Raw genomic sequence first — 18,128 nt, 5'->3', positions numbered from 1 at the left:
CTAAGCTATTTAACTCTATATCATTCCACTATAATCCACTTTACAGTAATCTACTGTATGTCACTCTACTGTACGCCACTCGACTGTATGCTATTACACTATACACATCTTCAATCTTTGAAACGCTAATGTATGGCATTACACTCTACTACACTCCTTTGTACACCACTCCACTCTATGCTATTCCATTGCACCTCACTTCGCTGTATGCTATTACACTCCACTAAATCACCACTCCATTTGATATCACTCCACTGCATTGTACGCTACTACGCTATACGCTATTATACTCAACAGCACTTCACTGTACAATACTCCACTCTAAGCTACTCTGCTGTATGCCACTTCAGTCTATGCCACTCCACTGTACACCACTCCACTGCATGGTGCCACACTATGATCTTTTTTATTGTACTCCCACTCCACCCTTCACAATTCTACTGTATGCCAGTCCACCCGATGCCACGCCAGTGTAGGATATCCCTCTGTATGCTTCACTAGTGTCCCACAGAGTCTTCTTATTTCTGCATATGCTGTATCACTGGACACTCCCTCATGTTTACCTTTGCCTTTATAACACTGCACTGTGAAGTACTTATTGAAGTCATAGTTTTTAAACATAAACCATCAGTACACTAAGAAAGAGGCAAGTCAGTTGTCATGTTAATGCTGTAGGTGGTGCAGATTAATATAGAGTAAGTTCTGAGCAACATAAGAAATACCTTTGGGTCAAGTTATTGCAGTCTCTACATAATAAATTCAATTACTTACTGGCTGAGCTGTACAAAATGAAACCAGAGAAAGTGGATACATTGGAGCTTACCCACTTAAATTGTGTGATCTTAGCCATTTTATCTCACCAATAGCTCACCAATATTCCTTTTCTCTATTATTCTGTATAAAAGCCTTTTCAAACATGTGGGGTCATTCTGCAGGGAGCTGTAGGTCCCAAACATCATCGGGGCAGTGGAGGAGACCTGCTTAATATTGCACCCGACTCTGCTTGCTTGTGCTATATGGAGCCACCTGTGCTCCCACAGTACAGGCACATGCAGGCCATACAAGGGTGAAGCCCAGGCCAAGGGCAAGACCATCCTGTACCTCTCAGTGCTAGGAAGAGGCAGGGCAGGGCCACCCACCTCATGTCCGCTTTGGGCTCTCTCGTCCTCTCGCCTTCTAGATGGGAATTTCATTTCCTCCACGGCTCATCTAGCCCTGGGTCTTTATGGGCAGGAGGAAGGCTGCAGAATCCCCGGCTAGGCAAAGGACCAAAAGCTCAAACATCTCTTGGCCCAAAACTCCTACTCCAACCCAGAGGGCCCCAAAGCCAGAGGATATCAATAGGTTGATAGAGAACATTGAATCCATACTGGGAGATGGGCAAATTGAGATGTAAGTCCCAAGTAAATCAGCTGGAAGAATTGTTCCCTTATTTACCAACAAACTAATACACGCTTTGCCAAGTCACTCAGGTGAACTCATTGGCGTGGACCCTGGTTCGACAAGTGCAGTACAGGGGGACCCAGATATGTCTGCCATGGCCCATGGACCTCCCGCTCCATTGGCCCTTGCAATTGTTGTGACAAATAGATTTGTGACCCTTGCGGACATCACAGCACCTCAAATGTAATACCACAGCGGGTAGCAACAGAGGAGAGTGGGTGGTGTATCCTGCATGGGTGTCTGCAATGTGACCAAGGGCTTGCTATGACAAAGATTCTCCAAATACAGGTTATTTATTTGAAGGCCCAAGTGTCGACTCCAGCCAATGAAGTAGGGAATTTAAAGAAAGTGAAATCTCCCAAAATAGCCTTGAGGATACAGCATGCCTGATACAAGCCCTAAACACACTTATATATCTCTTCATGATAAGTGCAATCTGTGCAAAAATCATAAAGACACAGCGGTCCAGGTTAAAGGGAGCCCAAATAAGAGACAGCGCAACTCTTACACCACCCCCTATACTCATCAATCAGCAACACCTACGCATGGGGAGAAGTAGTCCAGACCATCGATGTTTGATCAACAATCACACACATAGCGAATACCAAACCACAAGTGATGGTTTGTTTTTAGGAGGAGGCAATAGAGCAACCTTGCTTGGACATCCAACTGTTTTTTTACCAATGTTTCAAAGTATCTGCTGGGGTAAGTGAAGGCAAGGATTTGTTTCAAAATAAATGCATACATTTGATTAGACACATACACAAATGTTTCTCTGTAATCCACTCTGACGTAGTACAAGAGATATGGTTCCACGACCCCTCAAAAACAAATTGGGATTACATGTAGCTCAGAGTAAAACACGTGCAATTGTTGGAAGCCTTGTTGGGCATGGGGCCACGCAAAAATGTTTCCTTTGGCTCATCAATCCAGTACAAGCTTAGCCCACCCGTGAGCCACCACCAGGCCACCTCGGTCTCCTCTGATATCCCACCCGGCAATGAGGCACTCCAGGCTTCCTTGATCGACTGACTCTCCTCGGATACCTCACAGCCTTCTTGGTAGTGGAGATTTTGACTTACATTCAAGCCCCTATGGCAGGGGATATTATGAGCAGTGCCAGCCTCATTGAACCTTTAGGGAGGAGAGTGGGGTTGTCTGGAGTATGCATAGTTGAGTGTCTACCTGCCCTGGCATTTGAAGTTGACAATTACCTGAAACATATCAGTATCTAATCTTGGAATGTTGCAGGCCAAAAAACGAAATTGGGCACCCCAGATTGAGGACAGTTCATAGACCAATTAAATGTGTGTCTTTTTCAGGAGACATGGTGCGTGGAACCAGTATATATGGTGAGCTATTGACACTTTAGCATTCCTGCACCACTGCCAGGAAGTGGCCCTCCTTCTAATATGAGCTTGGCTCTCATTGGGTGCAAATACAAGGCTTCTCTGATTTTCAAGGCATTTGTGTATCAAGGATTGAGGGGGACCCTTATGCATCTATGATATCTACAATTGAGGGGTCAGATGGATATTTAAGCATTTTTTTGGCCCATATAGGAAATCCTTGATCCAATGACCATTTGATCATCCCAGTGGATTTAAATACCACCATTTAGCCCTTGAATAGTCCAGATGAAACTCTGGTGAGACAGAGGATGAGGAATGGGGAATCCCATTGCTGGACATACCTCCCATTAAGAGACACACAGCGGTATCTTATAAGATGCTATCCCCTACACTAGCATGTGACTTGTAGCTCTCCAGTGGATACATCAAATCAGATTCCCATGAGCATCGTACATATATTATGCAAGGACACACTAGCAAGCTTGACTATTTGCTTGTATCCCTGCCTTTATGTGGTTGATATAAAGGAAGTAACAAGATTAGAAAGGCAGCCACAATGCTATTCATTGGACGATGGCTGAGATCACACTTCACCATTAGCCCCCTCCTTCATCCCTTAGTAGGGACTTTGGCCATGCCAACAACAGCTAGTTCTAAGTTGTTATCCATCCCGAGACCCTAAACAGTATAAACAGGGCCTTTCTGATTGACTTGGAGAGCATAGATAATGTCTTTGACTCAGTCACAAGAAACCAGGGCATCCACACCATACATAAGGATTTATGTTTCTTGGTTAGGAACCATTTCCAGTCCTATTATAGGAGGGCTTGCCCCTAATCCACAGCTAATGACTCTTGATTCAACAAGGATTGCCAAAAGGAAACTCCACTCAGCTTTAAAAAGTGGAAACTGTGATCAGATGGATGCAGTATAAAGCAGTGCAGCAGAGGGGCTGTAGTTTGTGGATTCCTATTTATGGGATCCTATTTCTGATGTAGTTAAGTCCACTGACTTCAGAATATTTTGGAAGCTAGTGGCCAAAGGTAGATGACCTGCAGGAACCGCCATGTCCAACCATATCCTGCGCCACACCTGGTGGAAAGATTTTACATCACTCTATGGGAGAGTAGGGGAGGCAGATTTCCACATCCTGGATTTATGCAGTCAAAAGAGGCCTGGCCCATAATTGTACCTCACTATAAACGTTCAGACAACTAGGAGTGCAACAAGGAGTCTTATCCCTGAGAAAGCTGCGGACTGGACAGAATCCCTGGGGATCTCTTCATTGCACTTATCGACAAGTAGTTGAAGTATGTGAATAAACTTACTCCGACACATTTGGGGGCCCACAAATTCCACAATTTTGGCAAGTGACTGATATAGTCCCCATCCATAAGAAGGGCCCGAAGGACATTCCACTCAACTACAGGCCAATTAGCCTGTCAGACTCCTCCCAAAAAATATTTACAACGCAAATCCTTTTCTCCCTTGAAACCTGGATTGAAGAGGTGGGCACCCTTTCTCAGCTCCAGGCAGGGTTCTGAAAAGAAGTCAGTGCAATTGACCAGGTTTTTAGATTTATGACTATATAATTCTAAAATGGTGGCTATTCAGAAGGAGCATCTTTATGTCATCTTCATAGATGTAAAAACAGCTTTTGACTGAGGTTCCTGAGCCAAGGGGACGCCTGCTCCACCTCTTGACACCTAAATGTGTCTGCACTCGGATACCTGTGTACAAGTGCGATGGGGGCAACAAGGAGAGCGCACAGGTCCGATTAGGGTCAGACGAGGGCTGTGGATTAGCTCCTACCCCCTTTGCTCTATACGTGAATGATGCTGTGGCCTCTATAAGGCAATGTAGGGGTGATGAGCCGCTGTTAGTTGGGTGTAGAACACTGAATATGTTATTTGCTGAAGATACCTTGTTAGTATCAAGCTCCACAAGGGGTTTACAGGCTTTGATGAATCAATTTGCTGACTTTAGTAAGGATAAAGGCCTTCTAATCAACCTGAGCCAAACAAAGTGTATGGCCCTTAATCCTCACAGATCTTTCAGAGACTGATTAGTTTAGAAGTCGCCAGTTTGGAAAGGGTCTCCAAATGTGAATATCTGGGTATTAGGTTCCATCCACATGCCCTGGATCCCCCAGGTTAGCGAGTCATTTGACCCTTCATGCCTCAAGGGTGTTAAAATGTTACCATCTTTCTTAAACTCTGCAGGTTTCACCTGCTTTAAACATATATCAGTTAAAAGCAGGAGCATGCGCTCTGTATGGGACCGAACTATAGGGGCCATATAAGGCTTGCACCCCTGGCAACCGGAGAAAAAATCTTTCTTAGATCACCCCTAAACCTCCGTGTGAGCACTCACACTTTTGGACACAGGAGTAAAGGCAATAACAAAGAAGGCTAGGTTTAGACCAATCACTCATAGGCAAAGACTGAGGTCCGCTCCAGCTCTGATTGGCCACTTTCAAGTCTTCCAAGGGATACGGCTATCTTTTCTTAAGTCAAGAATTTCCTGCTTATAAACCTTTGGGGCACGAAGGCTTGATTGAAGAAATCTGTATTGGGCGTGTGTATGACGAGCAGGGGTGCGTGACACAAGTGTAGCAGCCTCACCATCGATGTCATGGACCACGAGTTAACCTGAAGGGGCAGATTTACAGGGCCCATGCGCCACTTTTGCATCATTTTTAATATGGGACAAGTGACACAAAAGTGTCACAAGGGGCTTGTAAATAAGCCCGTAAGTCTGGAGTATTGTTGGATCTTACCTCTGCACAAATAGCTAGGACAGCTAGAAAATTAATAATCCAATTCCACTTTTTCACTCTCTGTGTGCTGATGTTTGTCGAGAATGGAAGGTTGCAACGAGCTGCGGCACTACGTGCCCGAGCTGCCTACCGGAAGGTGAGTTCTTTTTGTACCATTTCTTTTTCAGCCTGGGCTACCCACTCCCAGGGAGGAGTTGGCTCACACCAATCTTGGCATGAAACACTGTTTCATTGCTCTTAGGTTGCTGCCTGCTGAAACAAAACAGGCAATTGTGTGTGCTTTAGACAAATGTCTTCATAGTAGTTGGATTATATGAGCAGACAAAAAATATAAAACAACCAAAAAGATTCTACCATTTACTACTAACGTTAATATATCCTTCCGAATCTGAAACTCTTATATATAGATGGATGGCTGAAATGAGTTTAACCCAATGAATTGACCAGGGTAACACTATGTTTTATTTTGATAACCCTCACACACCAAATGCTCTTTCGGTGTCATGCTTCATCATCAGGTTCTTCCCGCCCTGCTGCGGGACCGAGCATGCTGAGACCAAAGGAAAAGCGGGAGCACTTTTTTGTGAAAAGACAAAGGGCCTCATGTAGGTAACATACTATTTACCGATTCATAAATACCGAATTTTACTGATTCGGTATTTAAGAATCGGTAAATAGTATGTAGGTAAAAAATCGGTAAACTTTACCGATTCGGAAAGTTTCGGTATTACTGATTCGGTATTTACCGAATCGGTAATGAGGCATACCTTCCCATTGATTCCTATGGGCCTGGAGGCCTATAGGAATCAATGGGAAGCCAATCACCATTACCGAATCGGTAAATACCGATTCGGTAATAGGGGGAGCATATACAAGGGTGGCAGGGTGTCACATTGACACCCTGTTGCACCCCTGATTCGTGCATGTGTGCACATGTGGCGCACATACATGCCCTAAGGGCATGTATGTCTGCCACATGGCACTGTCATAACAGCAGAAAATAGATTATTGACAGGTATTCGATATTTATCACCAACCTATATTTGGTGGTAAATACCGAATCCTGAATACAGTCAAACACTCACTTGACTGCTCCCTACATATGAATTAAGGATTCGGTAATTTACCGAATCTGTATTTTACCGATTCGGTATTTTACCGATCCCTTACCGATTCGGTAAATTACCGAATCCTTAAATCATGCCTCATACATCTCAAATGCCTAAATATCGGTCGGTAACTGGATATTTACCGAATTTCGTCCGTTACTGACCGGTATTTAGCTACCTACATGAGGCCCCATGTGTGGTGCAGATGTGAGAGAGGTAGGGTCAAAAGGATTAGTGGTGCTAGTTAAAAGTTATCTGGCTAGTAGAAAAAAATGATTTATTGCTTTCCATAGCTGGTAGCACTAAAAAGGGGAATGGAGGTGATCTATTGTAATGAGATATCACCTTGTAGGTCAAGATGTTTCGAAAGCCATCCCCTTGGCTTTCTCGTCAGGACCATGAAAGATACCTAGTCCACTCAAGCATAAATTAATAATAAATATTATGTGACTATCAATGTAAACTTCGCGCTCACTGGGGTAATACCTCAGAGGTATTACACCGGTGAGCGTGTAGCCATGATGACTGTCTGACTACAGATGCCCTCCCCTCCTGTGCATAGCTCACAAGGCTATAGATATTCTTGAGTAATATTAGTAGTTTTGAAACAGATTCCAAATAGGTATGGTTTTGCATGCATAATTGACCAGCATGTACCGAAGCAAGAAAAAGCGCTGCATAGAATTTTAACGTATGTAACAACAACTTTGCTTTTTGGCAATGGAGGCAAAAGTAAAAGGAACAGAACTCTGCTCTGATGCCCTTGATGAGAAACCACCGCTCTTTAGTTGTGTTTTTCAGGGCCCCAGCTAATGAAATCAAAAGGTCAGTTGTATTTTAATCCAGTTTCAGATACTGTCAGGACGCTCAGCATTATGTAGTCTTTGATCCGGTCAAAGAAGTTGGTTTGTTAAGTCTTATATAAATCTGCATATCATCTGCATGTTGATGGGAAGGAAGACTCTATGAGTTAAAGAAATCCACAAGAGTTTCCAGATAGAATTTAAAGGAGATGGAGGGGGTAGATCCTTGTGTAACCTCCAAGGGTGTTTACAGAGTACTAATCACAAGGGGGTAAAATGGATAATGAAGAGTGAGGTTGATTGTTATTTCAAAAATAGCAACTCTATAAAATAGAGAATATTATCTTCAAAAGCCACCTGCATAATAAGTAACTCAAAGTAATGTATTTTTCTTGCAGCCTTACCCCTCGTTACATTCGACATTTCTTCGCCTTTTTTTTTGCCATTGAGGAGATTAACAAGAATCCTGACCTTTTACCCAACATCACCCTGGGCTTTGAGGTCTTTAATTCATTTCTCAGCGTGGCCCAAGTGACCCTAAGCACAATGGGTTTATTATCAGGAAGAGAAGATTCGGTCCCAGTCCCTAACTACAGATGTCGGTCGAGAGGGGTCCTGGCTGCTGTCATTGGTGACATGTTATCAACCACATCTGCTGCTATGGCAACCATCACTGGGCTCTACAGGCACCTGCAGGTAAGAAGAAGCTTACTTATATGACATGCCTTAGAAATTCTTTATTCTGAAACCAATACAAAGCGAATTTATGTTTCCTTTTAGGCATAATCTCCAATCAATCAATCAGACATTTGTTAAGCGTGATTACTCACACGTAAGGGTCTCCAGCCACTGGGGGTTAGTAGGTTCCAGTCCATCAAGGGGGGCTGTCAGAGAGCCAGGTTTTGAGGTTTCTTGCGAAGATGGGGAGCAATGTTGTCTGTCTGAGGTGGAGCGGAAGGGCGTTCCAGGCTCTGGCAGCGAGGAATGGGAAGGAGCGGCCTCCCGATCTGGTCTTTCTGGTGTGGGGGACCACGGCGTAGGAGAGCTGGGCTGATCATAACGTCCTCTGGGGTTCGTGGAATTTGAGTCAGCTGTTCAGGTATGCTGGTCCGGTGTTGTGGAGGGCCTTGTGGGCATGGGTGAGCATCTTGAAGGTGACTCCAGCTTCGATGGGGAGCCAGTGGATTCTGTGCAGGTGCAGGGAGATGTGGCAGTGTCTTGGCAGGTCGAGAACCAGTCTTGCGGGTGCGTTCTGAATGTTCTGTAGCTTGCGGGTGAGGTTTTTGTTTATTCTGCATAGAGTGCGTTGCTGTAGTCGAGTCTGCTGGTGACCGGGGCATGAGTGACAGTCTTTCTATGTTTTAGGGGGATCCATTTGAAGGTCTTACATTGGAGGCGGAGGGTGAGGAAGCAAGAGGATGAGACGGAGTTGATCTGGCAGTCCATTTTGAGCTTGGAGTCCAGGATGATTCCCAGGTTGCTTGCGTGGTCCGTGTCGGTGGGCGGGCTTCCGAGAGTGGGGGGCCAACAGGTGTTGTTCCAGGTGGTGGGGTTTGGGCACATGATGAGTACTTCTGTTTTGTTGGTGATTAGTTGTAGGCAGCTGTTTTTCATCCACTTGGGCAATGCTTCCATGCCTTCTCAAAAGTTGTGTCTGGTGGTATTAGGTTTGTTGGATAGGGAGAGGATGAGTTGGGTATCGTCTGCGTATGACACAATGTTGAGTCCGTAGGTTCTGATGATGGGGGCAAGCTGAGCCATGTAGACATTGAATAGCGTAGGGCTGAGGGAGGACCCCTGGGGGACTCCGCATGTGGTTGGTGTAGGGTCAGAGAGGAAAGGGGGGTGTCTGACCCTCTGTGTTCTGCCGAAGAGGAAGGAGCGGATCCAGTCCAGGGCCTTGTTTTGGATCCCTGCATCGTGGAGTCTGCGTATTAGGGTGCAGTGAGAGACTGTGTTGAGTGCCGCTGAGAGATCGAAAAGGATGAGGGCTGTTGTTTCTCCTTTGTCCAGGATGGGTGCGGATGTCAACTGTTGCAGCGAGGAGAGGGGTTTCCTTACTGTGTTTTTTTCTGAAGCCAGATTGGGAGAAGTTGAGGATGTTGTGCTCTTCGATGAATGTGGTGAGTTGGCCGTTGAAGGCTTTCTCGATGACTTTCACTGGGAACGGGAGCAGGGAGATGAATCTGTAGTTTTTGAGGTCGGTGGGGTCCACCGAGGGTTTCTTCAAGATGGAGTTGACCTCGGCGTCTTTCCAGTTGTCGGGGAACGAGGCAGTTGCCAGGGAGCGGCTGATGGTGTGGCAGAGCATGGGTGCAATGGTGCTGGCGGCGTTGTTGAAAATGTGGTGGGGACAGGGGTCCATTGGGGCCCCGGAGTAGATTGACTTCATCATCTTCAGTATGTCTTTGGTGGTGAGGGCTGTCTAATTATCGATCACTGGCTTCAAGGAGTCGGGGTGGTTGGTGAGGGCTCAGTGTGTTGGTTGTCTTAGTCGAAGTTGTCGTAGATGCTCTTGATTTTGTGGTGGAAAAAGGTGCTGGGTTTGTCGCAGAGGTCTTGTGAGGGAGGGATGTCGGTGGACTTACTGGTGGGTTGGGCGAACTTCTTTATGATGTTGAAGAGTTCTTTGCTGTTGTGTGTGTGAGTGGAGATTCTGTCTTCAATCACTATTTTCTAGGCCTGGGCTAAATTTCCGTTCCGCTCGCGGAAATTGCGATAATTTGACATTTTCGCGTTCCGCGGAGAGCGCGAAAATGTCAAAATTTCTGCATTCTGCAGCCTAGCGATAATTTGTTTCTTGCTCGTGCTGTAAAATAATACATTCTCGCGCACGCGCGATTGTTTTACCTGAATCCCTGCGTTCGCCTACAAGTTTTCCCGATCCGGTCGCGTTCTCCACGAGATGTTGGATTGTTGGTAGCCATTTGCGCTGTCTCACGGCAGTTCGCGCCCGCAGTAATGTCATTCATCGCGCGATCACGTCTTTCTTCTCGCGATCATGCACCGCCGCGAGAAGAGTGAAAACAAGATGACCGCGCCTGCGAGCAACCGCATGGGTAAGTTGGCGAGCCGCGACCATGCAGAAAATACCGCGAACAGGCAGGAACAAAACTTCCGCATCTTCGTGATATTTCTGGAGATTTTTAACATTTTCACGATAATTTGCGAAAGTCACTTTGGCCAATTCCGCCCACCCCTACTATTTTCCTAATTTTTCTGATGAGTTGGTGGTGGGCGTTGGTGGCGGCTCTGAAGTTGTTGTGGGCGTCTATGGATTTGGTGTTCCTCCAGGTCATTTTGAGGCGGCGGCAAGTGCGTCGGGACTGTTGAAGTTCGGTGGTAAACCATCTGGTTTTCTTGGCATGGGTGTTGTTTTTTTTTGAGGGGGGCTATGGTGTTGGTGCTGTCGGAAATCCATCTGTGCAGGGCTCCGGCTGCAGTGTTGGGGTCGTCTTTTTTCGCTATGGTTAGGGTTGAATTGCTGAGTGATGAGGTTAGCTGGTTGTCAGTGAGTCTGGTCCAGTTTCTTTGTGGGAGCATGTGCTGGTGTCTATGATGGTGGGTGTTCTGAAGGTAAAGTGGACGCATCAATGGTCAGTCCATGGGAGTTCGGTGGTATGGCTAAAGGTGATAGAATTTCCTGTTGTGAAGAGGAGGTCGAGGGTGTGTCCTGCTGACTGAATGGATTTGGTCACGATCTGTTGGAGTCCAATGTTGTGGACGTTGTCCAGGAGGGATGTGGTGCTGGGGTTCAGTTGGTTTCGAGGTGGAAGTTGAGGTCTCCGAGTAGGGTGTAGTTGGTGGCCATGATGGCATGTGGGGAGATGATGTCCATGATGGAGTTGGCGACAGGTCTGCAGGGTCCAGGGGGTCAGTAGATGAGGGTTCCTTGGAGGTTGGTGGTAGGGCTCGCCAGTATCTTGAAGTGAAGGTGTTCCATCAGGTCTGTGGGCTCGTCGGGGAGTGTTCTCAGGTGGGGGGTGGATCTGAGGGTGATGTTGATTCCTCCTCCCTGGTGGGTGGGGCGGTCCTTCCTGGAGATCATGTATCCTTGGGGAATGACGATAGCGATGTCCAGTTCTGAGGTGGAGTTGGTCCATGTTTTGGTGAAGAACACTAAGTCATGGGTGGTGCTGTCGAGGAGGTCCCAGACGTCGGTGGCATGTTTGTGGAGGGATCAGACATTGAGGAGGATGCATTGCAGGGACTTTGGTTTGGGTGTGGTCTTGCGGGTGGGTTGCGCCGGGTCCGGGGTCTTGGCGATGCTGCAGGTCTGCTGACAGTGGTGACAGCTGAAGGGTCCGTGGGTGTCAGCTGGTGATGCTAGCTTGCAGTTGTTGTTCCATCCTGGGTTGAGAGCATGGAGTGCCACTGGGTCATAGTGTCAGTGTTGCGGAGGTCCAGGGTTCCTGGCACTGGTCATGGTCGGGTCGCGGACAGGCGCATACAGGTCTACCTTTGGCACGCATTTGGCATGCCAGCGGCACACCCACGCAGCAGCCGCCATTAAGTAGGTGTTGGGGAGGGCTGGACAGATGGGAGGCCAGAGCGGGGAGAGGAGCTGGATTCAGCCGGTCACGTTGGTCGTGCTGTGGGGGTCACGGGGGCAGCAGCGGCACAGAAAAACGGGCAGAAAAAGGCAAAAAGAGAGGAAAGAGCAGAAATGAGGCAGTGAAAATTTCAAGAAAAGTGGAGGAAAGAAACAGAAGGAGAGTGAGAGGGGGAGATTAAATCAGTGAAAAATGAGTAAAAACTAGGGGTCGACGGAATTTGCGTAGTCGCGCTACGCAAAGCTCCTCGAAACGGTAAAATAAATCCGCAAGAAAGTAGAAATTCTGCGAACACACGGAGTTGCTTGTTGCGCCCGTTCATAATGCTTTTTTGCTATTCACAAATGCTGTTTGTGTGCTCGGGGGAAATATCTCACGAACACGCATTTTGTACACGTAAACAAGCAAAAACTTCCGTGAAGCTATGGATCGCGGAACTTTTGGCAATTCCGCGTTCTCCACAAAATGCTAAATTACCCAAATTCCGCAAATTCTGCAAGCGGAACGGAATTTACTGCCCAGCCTAATAAAAACAGAGGAAAGACACAGAGGGGGAGTGAAAGGGGGAGATTGAACTCAGTGAAAAACAAGAGAACATGAAGGAAAGACAGAGAGGGGGAGTGAAAGGGGGAGATTGAACTCAGTGAAAAACAAGAGAAAATGAAGGAAAGACACAGAGGGGGAGTGAAAGCGGGAGATTGAAATTAGTGAAAAATGAGTGACAACGGACGAAGGACACAGAAGGAGAGTAAAAGGGGGAAATTGAAATCAGTGAAAAACGTGTGAAAACAGAGAGAAAGAGCGGAGCGAGAGGTCCACTTGACGACCAGGGATGAGGCGCAAATAAAACCTGCGGGTGGAGGAGGGCCTCGAACACGAACACTCGAGAGTGCAGGGGCTCGGGGGAAGGCCGCACTTGATGGTGGAGCTGCGAGGGAGGGAGAGCAATTTCATGACAATGAAGTCTGTTTAAAGACTTTCAGTGGGTCTGGACACATGTGAGTCGGGACAGAGGGTGTTCTGTCCATCCACCTCCTCAGCTCTCAGTAGATCCCATGAGTGCCCAGGAGATGGTTCTCGTAGGAACAGCATGGATTATAAGAGAGGAAGGGGGAAGGATGCCTCTATAGTAGGGAGGTTTATATATTCATTATCTATTTATTTATTTGTAGTTTTGTATAGTGCTAGCATTACCTGAGGTTATCAGAGCACTTCACAGCAATACATGTTGGTAACAGTTCGCTTATGCAATCATTCCAGTTGAATTTAAACAAAACACTTCAGATTATACTCATTATGGTGTGTGGCTGAAACTTGCATTTTCTTGGGGAGATGGAGGGCTTTTAAGCTGCAGCCTCCTGTCCAGTAATATCCCACTGTCAACCTTACATTTAAATATTGTTAAGTAAGCAGGGGGTGCAAGGGGCATGTATGATACAGGTTAAAATGCATGTTTGCCTTCACGCTCACCCCCTACAGATACACCTGTTTGCATCTTCCAGTTACAGTCCTTCACTTGCAGAAACAATCGCAATGGACCGCACTCCGCTAGCCCCTCCTCCGGGTCGCCCCTAGGGAAGCTGGTGCATGGAGTTCTTGAGTGGTTCACCCCAGTGGGTGCAAGTAAGTACTTGTTGGACTGATGATCTCTAGACCCGATACATGTCCCGGGTTTTAGAATATCGCCCGAGACATGGCTCGGGTTTCGGGATAACTTCCCTCATCAGTAGAGAAAATAGTTAGGGGTGGAAGAGAGGGCCGCCAAGCAACCGTCAAAGGCCTCTGTGCCCGCACAGGCACGCAGGTGCGTCGTCCAGGAGCTCGTCAGCTCAAAGCTCGAGGGAGCCATTTTTAGAAACAATCGCAATGGACAGCACTCCGCTAGCCCCTCCTCCGGGTCGCCCCTAGGGAAGCTGGTGCATGGAGTTCTTGAGTGGTTCACCCCAGTGGGTGCAAGTAAGTACTTGTTGGACTGATGATCTCTAGACCCGATACATGTCCCGGGTTTTAGAATATCGCCCGAGACATGGCTCGGGTTTCGGGATAACTTCCCTCATCAGTAGAGAAAATAGTTAGGGGTGGAAGAGAGGGCCGCCAAGCAACTGTCAAAGGCCTCAGTGCCTGCACAGGCACGCAGGTGCGTCGTCCAGGAGCTCGTCAGCTCAAAGCTCGAGGGAGCCATTTTTAGAAACAATCGCAATGGACCGCACTCCGCTAGCCCCTCCTCCGGGTCGCCCCTGGGGAAGCTGGTGCATGGAGTTCTTGAGTGGTTCACCCCAGTGGGTGCAAGTAAGTACTTGTTGGACTGATGATCTCTAGACCCGATACATGTGCCGGGTTTTACAATATCGCCCGAGACATGGCTCAGGTTTCGGGATAACTTCCCTCATCAGTAGAGAAAATAGTTAGGGGTGGAAGAAAGGGCCGCCAAGCAACCGTCAAAGGCCTCAGTGCCCGCACAGGCACGCAGGTGCGTCGTCCAGGAGCTCTTCAGCTCAAAGCTCGAGGGAGCCATTTTTAGAAACAATCGCAATGGACTGCACTCCGCTAGCCCCTCCTCCGGGTCGCCCTTAGGGAAGCTGGAGCATGGAGTTCTTGAGTGGTTCACCCCAGTGGGTGCAAGTAAGTACTTGTTGGACTGATGATCTCTAGACCCGATACATGTCCCGGGTTTTAGAATATCGCCCGAGACATGGCTCGGGTTTCGGGATAACTTCCCTCATCAGTAGAGAAAATAGTTAGGGGTGGAAGAGAGGGCCGCCAAGCAACCGTCAAAGGACTCAGTGCCCGCACAGGCACGCAGGTGCGTCGTCCAGGAGCTCGTCAGCTCAAAGCTCGAGGGAGCCGTTTTTAGAAACAATCGCAATGGACCGCACTCCGCTAGCCCCTCCTCCGGGTCGCCCATAGGGAAGCTGGTGCATGGAGTTCTTGAGTGGTTCACCCCAGTGGGTGCAAGTAAGTACTTGTTGGATTGATGATCTCTAGACCCGATACATGTCCCGGGTTTTAGAATATCGTCCGAGACATGGCTCGGGTTTCGGGATAACTTCCCTCATCAGTAGAGAAAATAGTTAGGGGTGGATGAGAGGGCCGCCAAGCAACCGTCAAAGGCCTCAGTGCCCGCACAGGCACGCAGGTGCGTCGTCCAGGAGCTCGTCAGCTCAAAGCTCGAGGGAGCCATTTTTAGAAACAATCGCAATGGACCGCACTCCGCTAGCCCCTCCTCCGGGTCGCCCCTAGGGAAGCTGGTGCATGGAGTTCTTGAGTGGTTCACCCCAGTGGGTGCAAGTAAGTACTTGTTGGACTGATGATCTCTAGACCCGATACATGTCCCGGGTTTTAGAATATCGCCCGAGACATGGCTCGGGTTTCGGGATAACTTCCCTCATCAGTAGAGAAAATAGTTAGGGGTGGAAGAGAGGGCCGCCAAGCAACCGTCAAAGGCCTCAGTTCCGGCACAGGCACGCAGGTGCGTCGTCCAGGAGCTCGTCAGCTCAAAGCTCGAGGGAGCCATTTTTAGAAACAATCGCAATGGACCGCACTCCGCTAGCCCCTCCTCCGGGTCGCCCCTAGGGAAGCTGGTGCATGGAGTTCTTGAGTGGTTCACCCCAGTGGGTGCAAGTAAGTACTTGTTGGACTGATGATCTCTAGACCCGATACATGTCCCGGGTTTTAGAATATCGCCCGAGACATGGCTCGGGTTTCGGGATAACTTCCCTCATCAGTAGAGAAAATAGTTAGGGGTGGAAGAAAGGGCCGCCAAGCAACCGTCAAAGGCCTCAGTGCCCGCACAGGCACGCAGGTGCGTCGTCCAGGAGCTCGTCAGCTCAAAGCTCGAGGGAGCCATTTTTAGAAACAATCGCAATGGACCGCACTCCGCTAGCCCCTCCTCCGGGTCACCCCTAGGGAAGCTGGAGCATGGAGTTCTTGAGTGGTTCACCCCAGTGGGTGCAAGTAAGTACTTGTTGGACTGATGATCTCTAGACCCGATACATGTCCCGGGTTTTAGAATATCGCCCGAGACATGGCTCAGGTTCCGGGATAACTTCCCTCATCAGTAGAGAAAATAGTTAGGGGCGGAAGAGAGGGCCGCCAAGCAACCGTCAAAGGCCTCAGTGCCTGCACAGGCACGCAGGTGCGTCATCCAGGAGCTCATCAGCTCAAAGCTCGAGGGAGCCATTTTTAGAAACAATCGCAATGGACCGCACTCCGCTAGCCCCTCCTCCGGGTCGCCCCTAGGGAAGCTGGTGCATGGAGTTCTTGAGTGGTTCACCCCAGTGGGTGCAAGTAAGTACTTGTTGGACTGATGATCTCTAGACCCGATACATGTCCCGGGTTTTAGAATATCGCCCGAGACATGGCTCGGGTTTCGGGATAACTTCCCTCATCAGTAGAGAAAATAGTTAGGGGTGGAAGAGAGGGCCGCCAAGCAACCGTCAAAGGCCTCAGTTCCGGCACAGGCACGCAGGTGCGTCGTCCAGGAGCTCGTCAGCTCAAAGCTCGAGGGAGCCATTTTTAGAAACAATCGCAATGGACCGCACTCCGCTAGCCCCTCCTCCGGGTCGCCCCTAGGGAAGCTGGTGCATGGAGTTCTTGAGTGGTTCACCCCAGTGGGTGCAAGTAAGTACTTGTTGGACTGATGATCTCTAGACCCGATACATGTCCCGGGTTTTAGAATATCGCCCGAGACATGGCTCGGGTTTCGGGATAACTTCCCTCATCAGTAGAGAAAATAGTTAGGGGTGGAAGAAAGGGCCGCCAAGCAACCGTCAAAGGCCTCAGTGCCTGCACAGGCACGCAGGTGCGTCGTCCAGGAGCTCGTCAGCTCAAAGCTCGAGGGAGCCATTTTTAGAAACAATCGCAATGGACCGCACTCCGCTAGCCCCTCCTCCGGGTCACCCCTAGGGAAGCTGGAGCATGGAGTTCTTGAGTGGTTCACCCCAGTGGGTGCAAGTAAGTACTTGTTCGACTGATGATCTCTAGACCCGATACATGTCCCGGGTTTTAGAATATCGCCCGAGACATGGCTCGGGTTTCGGGATAACTTCCCTCATCAGTAGAGAAAATAGTTAGGGGTGGAAGAAAGGGCCGCCAAGCAACCGTCAAAGGCCTCAGTGCCCGCACAGGCACGCAGGTGCGTCGTCCAGGAGCTCGTCACCTCAAAGCTCGAGGGAGCCATTTTTAGAAACAATCGCAATGGACCGCACTCCGCTAGCCCCTCCTCCGGGTCGCCCCTAGGGAAGCTGGAGCATGGAGTTCTTGAGTGGTTCACCCCAGTGGGTGCAAGTAAGTACTTGTTGGACTGATAATCTCTAGACCCGATACATGTCCCGGGTTTTAGAATATCGCCCGAGACATGGCTCGGGTTTCGGGATAACTTCCCTCATCAGTAGAGAAAATAGTTAGGGGTGGAAGAGAGGGCCGCCAAGCAACCGTCAAAGGCCTCAGTGCCCGCACAGGCACGCAGGTGCGTCGTCCAGGAGCTCGTCAGGTCAAAGCTCGAGGGAGCCATTTTTAAAAACAATCGCAATGGACCGCACTCCGCTAGCCCCTCCTCCGGGTCGCCCCTAGGGAAGCTGGTGCATGGAGTTCTTGAGTGGTTCACCCCAGTGGGTGCAAGTAAGTACTTGTTGGACTGATGATCTCTAGACCCGATACATGTCCCGGGTTTTAGAATATCGCCCGAGACATGGCTCGGGTTTCGGGATAACTTCCCTCATCAGTAGAGAAAATAGTTAGGGGTGGAAGAGAGGGCCGCCAAGCAACCGTCAAAGGCCTCAGGGCCTGCACAGGCACGCAGGTGCGTCGTCCAGGAGCTCGTCAGCTCAAAGCTCGAGGGAGCCATTTTTAGAAACAATCACAATGGACGGCACTCCGCTAGCCCCTCCTCCGGGTCGCCCCTAAGGAAGCTGGTGCATGGAGTTCTTGAGTGGTTCACCCCAGTGGGTGCAAGTAAGTACTTGTTGGACTGATGATCTCTAGACCCGATACATGTCCCGGGTTTTAGAATATCGCTCGAGGCATGGCTCGGGTTTCGGGATAACTTCCCTCATCAGTAGAGAAAATAGTTAGGGGTGGAAGAGAGGGCC

General features: G+C 48.7%; 1 protein-coding gene across 1 annotated transcript in view; it reads left to right on the top strand.

Annotated features, from left to right (window-relative positions):
• The first annotated feature begins 7,762 nt into the window (after positions 1-7,762).
• Positions 7,763-18,128, top strand: part of LOC146788719 (vomeronasal type-2 receptor 26-like) — a 649,476-nt gene continuing 639,110 nt past the window's right edge. Inside the window, exons 1-2 of the mRNA XM_085630945.1 lie at positions 7,763-7,776; positions 7,885-8,182. Coding sequence (XP_085487071.1) covers positions 7,763-7,776; positions 7,885-8,182 — 312 coding nt within the window. The remainder of the gene's footprint in view (positions 7,777-7,884; positions 8,183-18,128) is intronic.

This window comes from Triturus cristatus, chromosome 10, assembly GCF_964204655.1.
Source record: "Triturus cristatus chromosome 10, aTriCri1.1, whole genome shotgun sequence".
Lineage (NCBI taxonomy): Eukaryota > Metazoa > Chordata > Amphibia > Caudata > Salamandridae > Triturus > Triturus cristatus.
Note: the sequence above shows the minus strand (reverse complement) of the source record. Positions and strands in the feature narration are given on the sequence as shown.